The sequence below is a fragment of the Myotis nattereri genome (genome assembly GCF_964212035.1).
Source record: "Myotis nattereri genome assembly, chromosome: 19".
NCBI lineage: Eukaryota > Metazoa > Chordata > Mammalia > Chiroptera > Vespertilionidae > Myotis > Myotis nattereri.
Genome location: NC_138095.1, coordinates 14,226,036 through 14,238,346, shown reverse-complemented (window position 1 = coordinate 14,238,346; position 12,311 = coordinate 14,226,036). Strand labels below are relative to the sequence as shown.

At 57.3% G+C, this 12,311-nt stretch overlaps 1 protein-coding gene across 5 annotated transcripts in view; it reads right to left on the bottom strand.

Annotated features, from left to right (window-relative positions):
- PRODH (proline dehydrogenase 1) overlaps positions 1–12,311 on the bottom strand; it is a 42,027-nt gene that overhangs the window by 12,566 nt on the left and 17,150 nt on the right. Inside the window, exons 4-7 of one of the 5 annotated variants that reach the window (XR_013997227.1) lie at positions 9,999–11,028; positions 7,960–8,061; positions 7,348–7,517; positions 1,291–1,499 (exon numbers count right to left, since the gene is read on the bottom strand). Coding sequence is in view for 3 of the 5 variants with exons in the window: in XM_081113686.1 (XP_080969812.1) it covers positions 1,291–1,499; positions 6,674–6,949 (485 nt within the window). In the remaining 2 variants the exon portion in view is untranslated. Of the gene's footprint in view, positions 1–1,290; positions 1,500–6,673; positions 7,015–7,347; positions 7,518–7,950; positions 8,062–9,998; positions 11,029–12,311 lie in introns of those variants that run through there. The other 4 variants (XM_081113687.1, XR_013997228.1, XM_081113686.1 and 1 more) reach the window with 4 other exon arrangements.

The following is a 12,311-nucleotide window of genomic DNA, read 5'->3' as shown; positions in this document are numbered from 1 at the left end:
TCCCACGGTGAAACCATCCAGCCCTCACCCTGACCCAGCGGGACACAGAGCCTATTAGTTAGTCAACAGGCAGCCACAGCCCCCACTGGAAACAGAGGGGTGCTCAGCTGGAGAACCCCGCCTTCAAGACAGCGAATCACTAGGCAGGGGCTGGGCTCCCCAGGCCAATTGGCTGTGAGGCTTGGACATTCTGTTCCCAGGGCAGGAGCCTCATGTGACTCCTTTCCCTCCTCCCCCTCCCCTCCCACCCACCCCCCCTCCCCTACCCCCCCCCCCGCCCCCCCGCATGGTAAACACCACAGCCTGACACAGGCAGGTTATTCAGCAAGCTGGCCCTAGACTGACCCAGGTTATTCAGCAAGCCTGGCCCAAGCCTCGGGTCAGTCGGGCACAATTGCTGTCAGCACTTGGGACTCCAGATGCAAATGAGGGCCCTGTCCGGACAGGTGCAGGCATCCACGGAAACCGGGCATTTTGCAAAGAAAGGGCAGGTCTTGTCTGTACTTCCCCTAAGGACACTACTCCAGGAAGCGGAGGGTGACCTAATTCTGACTCAGCAGGGTGGCTCAGGGACATGCCCATGTTTCCACACTCACTGCCCAGAGAGCAAACCCTGCAGCAAGTTGGTGGCCGCAGGAGGAACCCAGGCAGCTTGTCAACCATTCCTGGCTGCACAATCCCTTCCCCACTGATGCCTGGGCAGGCTCCGAGCCCACCAGGCAGAGCCCACCTGCATATCAGAACACCACCTCAGGGGCCAGGAAAGGGTGGGGTCCTCCCAGGAGAGATGCTGGGGCAGAGCAGGAAGGCTCCACACCAGGGCAGGCAACCAACTGGGCAGCCCTATTCTCAGCCTGAGAGCCACTCAGCGTGTGGGCCACAGCTCCTCAACTCGGCCCTCGCAGGGCAAAAGCGATTTGATTTCATATAATTTTCACACGTCACAAAATACTATCCTTGCTCTGATTTGCTTCAACCATTTAAAAATGCAGAAACCATCATCAGCTTGCAGACTGTGCAAAACCAGGAGGTGGGTGGGATCGGCTGTGGTCATAGTGTGCTGACCCCTGGTCTCGATGTCCCTCCGGCCTCATGCACACAGAACATGCCATGAAAGCCCAGGACTGTAATCCTCACGAGGCAAAAATGCAAGAACCCCAGACTGAGATTCCGGGAACCAGGCTGACCAAGCTCTCCTAGCCCTGGCCTCCTCCCAGCCTGGGCCTTGACCCAGCCCCTGGCTGCCCTGGGGCGCTTTGGGGTTACCAGCAGATGCCCCGCAGGCCTTACTCCATCTCCTGGCGCTCCGCCTCCTCTTGGCTCAGGTCCTCCTCCACTCCGTAGTCCAGGATGGAGCCCACGCCAAAGGCCCTGTTATGCCGGATTAGGGGCTGGATGGACTCCTGGTCCTCACCGGCCACAAACTGTCCGTAAAAAGTCATCTTCATCAGCCTGTCGAACAGCCGTTGTCCTAGAAGCCTCCTGGTGAAATGGAGCAGCTGAAAGGCAAAGGGAAGAAGTTGTCTTGGGCCAGCAGCCTCCCCTGTCCCCAGCAGGACACCCTGCTTCCCTGGCCCCTTCACTCCAACCACAAGGCCTGGACACTCTCCTAGAGCCTCCATCTTATTTAATTAAATTAATTAATTTATTTATTTATTACTTACTTACTTACTAGAGGCCCCGTGCACAAAATTCGCGCAGGGGTGCGGGGGGGGGGGGGTCCCTCAGCCCGGCCTGCGCCCTTAAGCAGTCTGGGAGCCCTCGGGGGATGTCCAACTGCCACAGAGGCAGGACAGGCTCCTACCACCACAGCTGTGCTCACCAGCCGTGAGCCTGGCTTCTGAATGAGCAGAGCTCCCCCTGTGGGATCTAGTTGAAACCAGCTCTCCAGCATCCCCCAAGGGGTCCCAGATTGCAAGAGGGTGCAGGCCAGACCAAGGGACCCCAACGGTGTACGATCAGGGCCGGGGAGAGATGCGGGAGGTTGGCCAGCCGAGGAGGGACTGCGGGAGGGCTCTAGGGCATGTTGGCCCCCAGCAGCAAGCGAACCTACTGGTTGGAGTGTCTACCCCCTGGTGGTCAGTGCATGTCATAGGAAGCGGTTGAGTGGCCTTAGCATATCATTAGCATATTATGCTTTGGTTGAACGGCTGGTCAACCGGGCACTTAGCATATTAGGCTTTTATTATATAGAAGGATTTTTGTTCATCTTCACTCAAGGATATTTCTTTCCATTGATTTTTAGAGAGAGTGGAAGAGAGGGGAAAGAGAGAGAAACATCGATGTGAGACACAGCAATTGGTTGCCTCCCACCCCCCCCACCCCCAATCAGGGCCGGGGATCCAGCCTGCATCCAAAGTATGTGCCCTTAACCAGATTTAAACCCCTGACCCTTCATTCCGCAGTCCAATGCTCTAACCACTGAACAAAACTGGCCAGGGCCCCAGGGCCTCAATTTTAGAGTGGAGACCACCCAAAGCAGCTAGTCTACCTGCAGCAACTGTCAATCACCATTCCTCATGCAGGGTGGGTCCCAAGAGCCACCGCTGTGGCCACTCCTCCTCGCCCTGCATGCTCAGATGGTCCCAGCAGCACTCGGCAGGTGCCCGGCCACAGCGGGTGCATAAAGAAGTCAACGGCTGGTCTCCGGGAAGAGCAATGGGCATGTTCACAACATCCCCTATACCCACACCTCAGAGGCTACGCTGGGGAGGAGGAGGACTTGGAACAGCTTTCCAGAAGGCGAGCACCTAGATGTTTCAATGGTTTGTTCACTGCTAAGTCCAAGTTCCCAATACAGTGCCTGGCAAGGGGCCAGGTCTTCAAATAGTTGTAGAACAAACAAACATGTGCGGAATGAATCTGGGGTGAGGTGTAGGTGGCAATAAGCCAGGTGGACCATCTGCAGAGTTCTGTGAGAGGAGAGCCCGCCCTGGGACCAATGGGGGCCACGGCGGGCCAGCAGCTCAGGCAGATGTGTCCCTGAGGAAGGCAGCTGCCCCCCAACTACCCAGCTTTCTCCTCCAATCACATCCCACATTTCTGCCATCGTTTATTTCTGAGCATCCGCTTCATGCCAGTACAACTCTGGGCTACACAGCACAGGGGAGCTCATATGCTACCGGGGAGAGACTCCGAAGAAGGGAGGAGCAAGGTCACTCCAGGGGATGATTTAGAACAGGGAGGGCAGTGTTTGCTAACTGGCATGCAGAGAGGGGGGCTTGCCAAGGTGAGGGGGTGACACAGCTGCTGCCATGGGACAGCCAGAGCGAGAGGAACCTCCAGGGGATGGCTGCTGGGAGGGCCCCCCTGTCCCCCGTCCCCCGCACCCATCTGGGAATTCCTGGGTCTTCTGCCCCTGTCCCAGCTACACACAGGAAAAGCCTGAGGGTTCTCAAATAATAGAACCCCCTTTATTGGGGGGAAGATCTGGTGGGATCAGGGTTCCAAGGAACAACTGCAAGCAGCCCACAATGGCCCAGCGGCAGACAGGCCCGGAATGCGGGATGGCGCTCCGTGGCGCTGCCTCAAGGCCGCCTGGGAGCAGTGCAGGGCGCCCCAAGGACGAGGCTCTCCAGCCATCACCTCTGTCTCGCTGCAGCCTGTGTCTAATTCTACTGGATCTCGTTGTTTTTATACAGGGGGTTAGAAATGGAAAACGAAAGGGCCAACAGGGAGGACAGGGCAGGCCGCCCTCTCTCCCCCCAGCCTAACACTGAGCCACGGCCAAAGGGGCCTCGCAGGAGGAAAAGCAGGTCTTTTATTATCATTATCATCATTATCATTGATTTTTAGAGAGAAGGATAGATAGAAACACCGATGAGAGAGAAACATCACAGATCGGATGCCTCCTGCACACCCCCTGCTAGGGATCGAGCCTGCAACCCGGGCACGTGCCCTGACCGGGAATCAAACCAGTGACCTCTTGGTTCATGGGTGGATGCTCAACCACTGAGCCACACAGGCCAGGCAAAAACTTGTCGTAAACATATCAAAGCTCATCCCAGTGGCAGGCTGGGCAGAATGACCGTCACCCGGCTCTGGAAGGAACCCGTGACAGTGTGCGCGCCAGCTCTGGCACCCTGTGCGGGGGTGTCTCCTCCCAGGCCTGCAAACCTTCCCATCCAGGGCCACATGGTAAATAATTTATTTAGGCTTTGCGGGCCAAACTGCCTCTGTCATCAGTATTTCACTCCGCCAACACAGCCCAAAACAGCCACAGCCACCACTAATGGACGGAGCAAGAGCAGGGCCGACGCGTTAGTGACACAGGCAGGAAGGCTGGGAACGGGGACCCTGGGCTGGTGCCCTCCCACACACCCTGCACTGCGCTCTTCGCGGACCTACTCTGCTCCAAGGGCAGGGGGGCTCAGAGGGCATGGCCACCCAGGTCACGGAGCCAGTCACTCACCCTCTCACCCTGGCAAAGGGGAGGCCGACCTGCCTCAGGGCTGTGGAAGGGCACAGGGCAGGGCTGGCAGTTTCAAATCCAACCCCAGAACAAGTGGCCACTTTGCAGCCATCCGGGCAGCACGACCTGACAGCCCCACCTTCTCTCCAGGTGGGGGCACCCTTCCTGGATTTAGAATCTTGCACCCGTCACACACACTCTAGTTCTCATGTCAGACATGGATGCTTTAGTGGGCCGTCTCTCCCTGCCTCTGGCAGGACCACTTGTCATCACCTGCAGTGTCCCCTTCCATCACCACCTTCTGCACCGGCTCACGCCCAAGCACAGAAGCCTTTGTCACGGAAGACCTGGATTTTTCTAAACAATCTCAGTGTGGCCCCCACTGAGTCTGGAGCCAGTGCAACGGCTCAAACCCGGCTCCACAGGCTGCCACTCGCCCTGGGAGCAGATTTAATGACCCTCAGCACCCCAGCAGGAATTGCAGGGACCAGCGCCACTGAGCAGGAGTAATTCTCAGCCGGGAGAATTTTTACTGCAGGGCAGAGGACAGGGAAGGGCCACAAGTCTATGCAGTCGGTCTGGCCTCTGCCTCATTTCCTCCAGTCCCAGGCACCGAGACCACCATCACTCACAAGACCACCAGCAATGACAAAGGTAGAACAGGCCCCATGGGGCGGGGGGGGCAGGCAGAGCACCTCCCACCGATAGTGGGCTCCTTGAGGGCATCCCCAGGGCACAGGCTGGACTTGAGGGAGTCTAGGAGGGGCCCCCAGCCTCTTCCAGGCACCCGCAGCTCAGTCCCTGAATCCCAGCACTTGCCCCTCGCGGGCATCACAGAGAGCGCCCCCCCCCCCCCACCGCACCCCCTAAGTAACCCAGGGCCTCCAGCTTCGCTGGCTTCACTGCTGGTTTTGAACCTGGGGAATAAAATCCAGGGCTGTACCAGATGAAATATGGCCTCACTGGTTCCAAGCCCCCTCCCTCCCTCCCTTCCACCCACACCAGGGGCACAGCTTCTGCACCGCTCATCCCAGTTCTGCCTGGCAGTCCCCGTGGTGCCCAGACTGTGGGAGCCGGTCCTGTATTTGCCCTCTGCAGGGACCCCACAGACAACCACTCTCTGCCTCCCTAAGTCTTCCCGTCCCCAGCTGCCTCCTCCCCCTGAATGCTGCACCACCAGTGCTCGCTGCTCCGTTCTGGCTTCCCCTCACATGTGGGTGCTCCCCAAAGGGCCATCACTTCCCTCAGCCCCTTCTTGCCCTCCTCCCTCAGTTGGCCAGGGCCACTGCTTCACCTCGGGGCTTCCCCGCTGCCACAAACACGGGATGGCTTCCCAGAGGCCTCCCCTTCTCCAGTACAGCTCCTCCCTCCTCCCATCAGTCCCAGACTCCACATCTGACCGTGCAGCTTCTGGAAGGATCCGGGCCAACACCTCCACTGGCCACAGAGTCCCTTCAGAGCCGCCAGACACTGACCCTCTGGACCTGAGCCCTCGCCTCCCACCTGCTGTGGCCCGGCCTTCACCGAAGCCTGAGATGTGGCTCCGTGCTCCTTGGTCCAGCCCCCCCCCCCCCAGGGGCGGAGGGAGGCAGCACAATGCCCTTCAGCAGTCTCACCTGAGAAACCGCGGCCAACCAACCGCAAGAAGAACCTTCCGGACCCTTGGTACCAACTGGAGCCTTGCAAACTGTCCCCAGGATCCCTTTGGAAAAAACTGCATCTCTACCCAGAGGGACAGTGGCTAAGGCACTGAGAGCCCCGCTTCTCACCTGCCCAAAGCCCTCACACTTTTCAAAGTTGCCGCGTTAAAGGTTTAAAAGTCTGGTGTTTGAGCAGCTTCCCATCTCCTCCCCCAACACCATCTGTTCATAGTGGCTGCGTCTGGGAAGCCCCTGGATCGCGGAGAACTCTGGGGACCCGGCCTACGAACCCTTCAATTCCACCAGACCTCGCTTGGGGCAGCACGGAGGACACTCGATTTTAAATTTCAGATCACAACTTTGTATTCCTGCGGGCGGTACCGGGCTTAACGTGGAGCTGTTCTTTGTTTTTGGCTGGTAGTACTAAGGAGTCGCAAAATTCAGGAACCAAAGGAATGCAGGAAACACCTCCCTCTCTACTTCCCTCGCTACAGGCGATGCCCAATAAGCCCCTTTACACTCTGAAAGTTCGTAACGAATCCCGGGACGAGCAGAGGAACCCGGGGGCCTGCGTAACCGCCCCCCCCCCCCCCCACACACACACACACAAACCCGCTCGCACCTGCTCGTGGTGCGCCAGCAGCGCGGGCGAGGCGCACAGGCGCAGCACCAGCAGGCTGCGCACCAGCTCCCAGCTGCGCCGGCTGCGGTACGCCTCCTGCGCGTTGTCGAACTCCACGGCGGGCACCGGCGGCCGCACGGCCTCGGCCGCCCCGCGTCCGCGCACTGCCCCCCGGCCAGCGGCGGGCTGCTCGCGGGTCTTCGGCGCCGCCGTGGACAGCGGGGCGAGGCGGGGAGTGCGGGAGCGCACCGCGGCGAGGATGCGCCTTAGAGCCATGGCCAGGCCCCGGCGTGCGCGGGAGTTGCTTAAGTACCCGCTGCCGCGCCGCCCCGCAGGCCCCGCCCCGTGCCCAGCCGCGCCCGCTTCTCCCGAGGCCCCACGGGGCCCCAGGACCCGCGCCCCCTCCAGGGAGGCCCCGCCCTGCGCTCGGTGGCGCGCGCCCTGCGGAAGCCCCGCCCCGCCCCGCCCCGCCCAGCGGGCGCGCCGGCTCCTGGGAACGCCCAGCCCCACGAGCGTCCCGGGATGGTGTGTGTCCCGTGGCAGATCCCGCGCACGGGGCGGCCCCACTCACGCCTGAACCCCGCCTTTCCAGTCCGTGTCCACACCCCCAAACGGGACTCTGTCTCCCTGGCCACCCACCCCCAGCCCCACCTTCCCCGCTGTGGACTCCGTACCTCTGGCCCGCTACCGGGTGTGCGATTTCTTTTCGGGTTTCCCAAGTCGCCCCGGGTCAAGTGGATCCTGCGCGCCAGCCAGCGCCGCGGCGCACCTGCGCACCTGCGCACCTGGGCGCCTCCCTGCTCGTTGAGCCGCACGGACTCACAGCTGAGGCGGCCCACTTCTCCTGCGGGGTAAAGGGGCGTTTGGGAAGCCATCGCTCCTGTCTTCCCAGGCCCACCGCCCACCCAAAGGCCGGCCCGGAACCTACAGGCTCCCTGGGAACCCCTGTGGTCTCCCTGGTTTCAGCCCCCTCGCAGCCCCCTCTGCAGGCCCTCAGTGCCACCCTGGGGGCTGGCAGCAAAGCCACCTGCTTTGCCACCTCCCTCAGGCCTCCCTTCACTCCTAAGGACTTCCCACTCTGGGCCTAGGATGCCCTTCCTTCCAACATCACATTCTGAACCTGCCGCAGGAATAACACCTTCTGGGAGGGACCTGCCTGACTGCCCGCTATAGCGCCCCCTCCCCACCACTCGCTCCTGGGCCCCTCCTATAGCTCCTGAAGACATTTTTGTAGCCCACAGCTGGGTCTGACTGTGGGTGGCAGCCTCACTCCCCACCTCACCCACCTGGTTCACCAGGTGCTCCATGCATATCAGTGAATTGGACACCCTGATCTGTTCAGCACTGTTGACCACTTGCAGCCTGCAGGCAACAGCTTGAGGAAGAGGCTGATAACATTGAGTTCATGTCAGTCAATATCCATGTATAACAGATCAGCTACCATCCCCCAGTCCTCAACCCAGGGGCAAGCAACTGTGAGGATAGTGGCAAGTGACTCATAGCAGCTCTATTCACAATAGCCAAAAGGTAGAACCAACCCAAGTGTCCATCAGTGGATGAATGGAGAAACAAACTGTATAGTGCACTCACAGTGGAATGTTATTCTGCAATAAAAAGGACTAGAATGCGGATGCATCCAGCTACAGCACCGGTGAACCTAGAAAACATTATGCTAAGTGAAAGAAGCCAGACACAAAGGACCACATGTTATGTGATCTTATTTCTGGGGAGTGAGTGTCCAGAATAGAAACAGAAAGTAGATTAGTGGTTTCTTGGAGGAATGGGAGTGACTGCTAATGGGTGTGGAATATGGGTATGAAAATGTTTTGGAACTGGATGGTGGTAATGTTTGCTTAACTTTGTGAATATTTTTTTTTAAATATATTTTATTGATTTTTTACAGAGAGGAAGGGAGAGAGACAGAGAGTTAGAAACATCGATGAGAGAGAAACATCGATCAGCTGCCTCCTGCACATCTCCTACTGGGGATATGCCTGCAACCCAGGTACATGCCCTTGACCGGAATCGAACCTGGGACCTTTCAGTCCGCAGGCCGACGCTCTATCCACCGAGCCAAACCGGTTTCGGCTGTGAATATTTTTTTTAAAACACCGTACAGCCCTGCCGAAACCGGTTTGGCTCGGTGGATAGAGCGTCGGCCTGCGGACTGAAAGGTGCCAGGTTCGATTCCGATCAAGGGCATGTGCCTGGGTTGCGGGCACATCCCCAGTGGGAGATGTGCAGGGGGCAGTTGATCGATGTTTCTCTCTCATTGATGTTTCTAACTCTCTGTCCCTCTCCCTTCCTCTCTGTAAAAAAATCAATAAAATATATTAAAAAACAAAACCAACCAAACAAACAAAAAACCATACAGCCCTGACAGCTTTGGCTCAGTGGATAGAGCATCGGCCTGCGGACTCGGGGGTCCCAGGTTTGATTCCAGTCAAGGGCATGTACCTTGGTTGCGGGCACATCCCTGGTGGGGGGTGTGCAGGAGGCAGCTGATCGATGTTTCCCTCTCATCGATGTTTCTAACTCTCTGTCCCTCTCCCTTCCTCTCTGTAAAAAATCAATAAAATATATTTTTTAAAAAACCCATACAGTTGTACCCTTGAAATGGGTGAGTTGGGTGGTATGTGAATTCTCTCTCAACAAAGCTGTTGTGATTTAAAAAAAAAAAAAAAAAGAAAGAAAGAAAAAGAAAAAGCCAAGGATCACCGTTTACGGCCTTTGCTTCAAGGAGCCCGTGGCCAGGACGTGGAGGCGATGGCGAGAGGAACGGTTTGGGGCTGCAGAGAGAGGACACAGGAGCAGGGCTCCCAGTTTTCCCTGAGCCCATCCCCTCACCTCCAGGTTGAGGCCAGAGGGGTAGGAGTGTCTCGGTGCCCCAGGTCCCTTGGGAGGGTGCCCTACCTGTCCATGTGCCCGTGGAGGTAGGCTGGCCTGAAAGATGCCAACAAAATATGAAAAAAACCAACAACTAGGTTTCACAGATGCTCCAAAAACATCAAGAAGCCAGTTCGGCTGCGAATAGCTGCTGGCACGTTTTGAAGGAGGGACAGTCCCCGGGGCCAGAGATCCTAGTGGGAGATTGAGTGGGGGTCCTCCAGGAGGTCAGCCAAGTGGGGGTGAGTTGGGGGCATAGGGCAAAGAGCTGGGTCCTGTCTTCCAGCTCAGGAGACAGGCTGATCTGAGAGGGCCTCAGTGGACTTGGTCATGTGGCTGTCATCTCTCCCTCCCGCCCCCCCCTCCCCCCCCATGTTGGACCAGTCAGCGGGGCCAGGAGCTCCTGAGAGGAAGAGACAGACCTTAATGGGATACTTACCAACCCCTTCCTGCCACAGTCATGTGACTACGTCGTGTGTGGTTCCTCCAAACAGTCCTTTCTGTTTTCCTCCCGCGTCCCATCTTGTACTGCTACTCAGTGAAATACTTGTTTTTACCTCGGCCTCAGAGTTCATTTGGATTTATTACCTTCTGCCGCTTGCTCTGCCCATTTTTAAGTGATATATCTGCTCCGACTACACGCAGAGAAATTCATTCATATTTGTTTAATTTGGGGTCTGTCTTCCTGTTATCGGGCTGCAGCAAACACAGGCCGGTATGGGCTCTCCTGGCACGTTCTCCCTTACCCACTCCGTGTCCACAGATTCCGCTCGAGCTCTATGTGGCTGTGGAATTGTGTTCATTTTTCTCAGAGCCGGTGAAATATGATTGCATTTCCTGGCGCCGAGATTGTCTGCTGGATCCCAGAACACACTGTTACGCCTACGTGGATGCGGTCGCGCTTCGCCTCGCCGGCCACTTGGGACGATCACTAACAACGCACCTGTGAAGAAAGGCATTTAGATCCCCCCATTCCTCCCTGGTAAAATCCGGTGACCCTAAATGCTGACGGGTGCGGCAATCACAGTCTTCCCCAGGGAGGAGCTATGATTACTGCCCCATTTGACGCAGTAAACTGAGGCCCAGAGAGGAGGAGCAACATCCCTGAGGCCCACAGCAGGGCTTGGAGCAGAGTTGCTGTCCCCAGGTTGCTTCTTCCACCTTTGCCAATGGTTCGGTCAGTGCCGGCACCAGGTGAGCCCTGGCCGGAGGCATCTTGGGAGCCCACAGCCCAGGGAGCCCAACAAGGGCACAGGCCTTGAAAGGGGGCCGAGCCAGAGGACCTGAGGCCCCTGGCGACAGGAGAGAAGGAACGACGAGGAGGTTGAGGCGGGATAAACGTGCATCTTTGTGGCCAATGTACTGGCAACTTCTTGTGACGGAGGCGGCTGGCTCAGGGCTCCGGAGCCTTCAGCACGTGCTGCATGACGACCAGAATAACACGGCAACAGCAGCATCGACCCCAGCTCCTGTGGAGAGGGGCCAATAAGTCAGGTCAAGTGAAATGGGGAAGCTGAGACAGCTGAACAAATTGCAGAGCAGTTTATAGCAGGTGCGGAAGGTTCAGCTCCTAGAAAGGACCTCTAGGCCTCAGCTGTATTTCGGCTCCAGGCCCCGAAAAGCAGCAAAACCAGGTGGGCCGCACCAAGACCAGCTGTAATGACTCATGATTCTCTGCCCTCACACTGACCCATCAGTGGAGACCGCAGCCCTGGAGGAGCCCAGCTAGAAAACGGATGAATATTCTACTGAAACCCTCCCCCGAGACCTCCCCTAAGATTCCTGCCTGTGAGAAGGAGATAAAGCCACAGGACAAGGGGCCCAGCTCCTGCTCTTCCTCTAGGGAGCAGCCCCCACTTCCCTTCCCCTCTCCTTCCCTCACAGGCATGCATCTCCTAAACCCTAAAGCAGTGGTTCTCAACCTTTTAGCCCTTTAAATATGCAGTTCCTCATGTTGTGACCCACCCATAAAATTATTTTCGTTGCTACTTCATAACTGTCATGTTGCTACTGTTATGAATCGTCATGTAAATATCTGATATGCAGAATGGTCTTAGGCGACCCCTGTGAAAGGGTCGTTCGACCGCCAAAGGGGTCGCGACCCACAGGTTGAGAACCACTGCCCTAAAGGCTCCCAGGAGGCGTACAACCAGTCCTTCCTGCTGCCCCAGCAGCTCCAGGAGGGGCAGGGCTTTAGGCTTCCTGCAAGGCCATCTCCTAGGGCTTCCTGGCAGGCATTTCAGTCCTGGTCTCCTGGGGGTTGCTTGGTGACTGGGCAGGGCAGGCCTGGCAGGCTGGGTCTCTCTCTCTCTCTCTCTCTCTCTCTCTCTCTCTCTCTCTTAAACATTCTTTTAAAAAAAACCACAAAAACCTTATTGTTGAAAGTATTATATATGTCCTTAAAATATTCTTTAAAAAAAAAAAAAAGCAAACATGTTCTTTATTGATTTTGAGAGAGAGGGGAAGGGAGAGGGATAGAGAGATAGAAACATCAATTGGCTGCTTCCTACATGCCCCCTACTGGGGATTGAGCCCACAACCTGGGCATGTGCCCTGACAGGGAATCGAATCCGTGACCTCTTGGTTCATTTGTTGACACTCAACCTCTGAGCCACACTGGTCGGGCCAGGCTGGGTCTCTCCATGGCAGGGCCTCCGGCTGAGGTCTCTTCCTGATAGGAAGGTTTGGGACATCTGTAATGTCGCCACAGGGATCGAGGGGCTGGGAGCACCATGGGGCACCCACACATGGA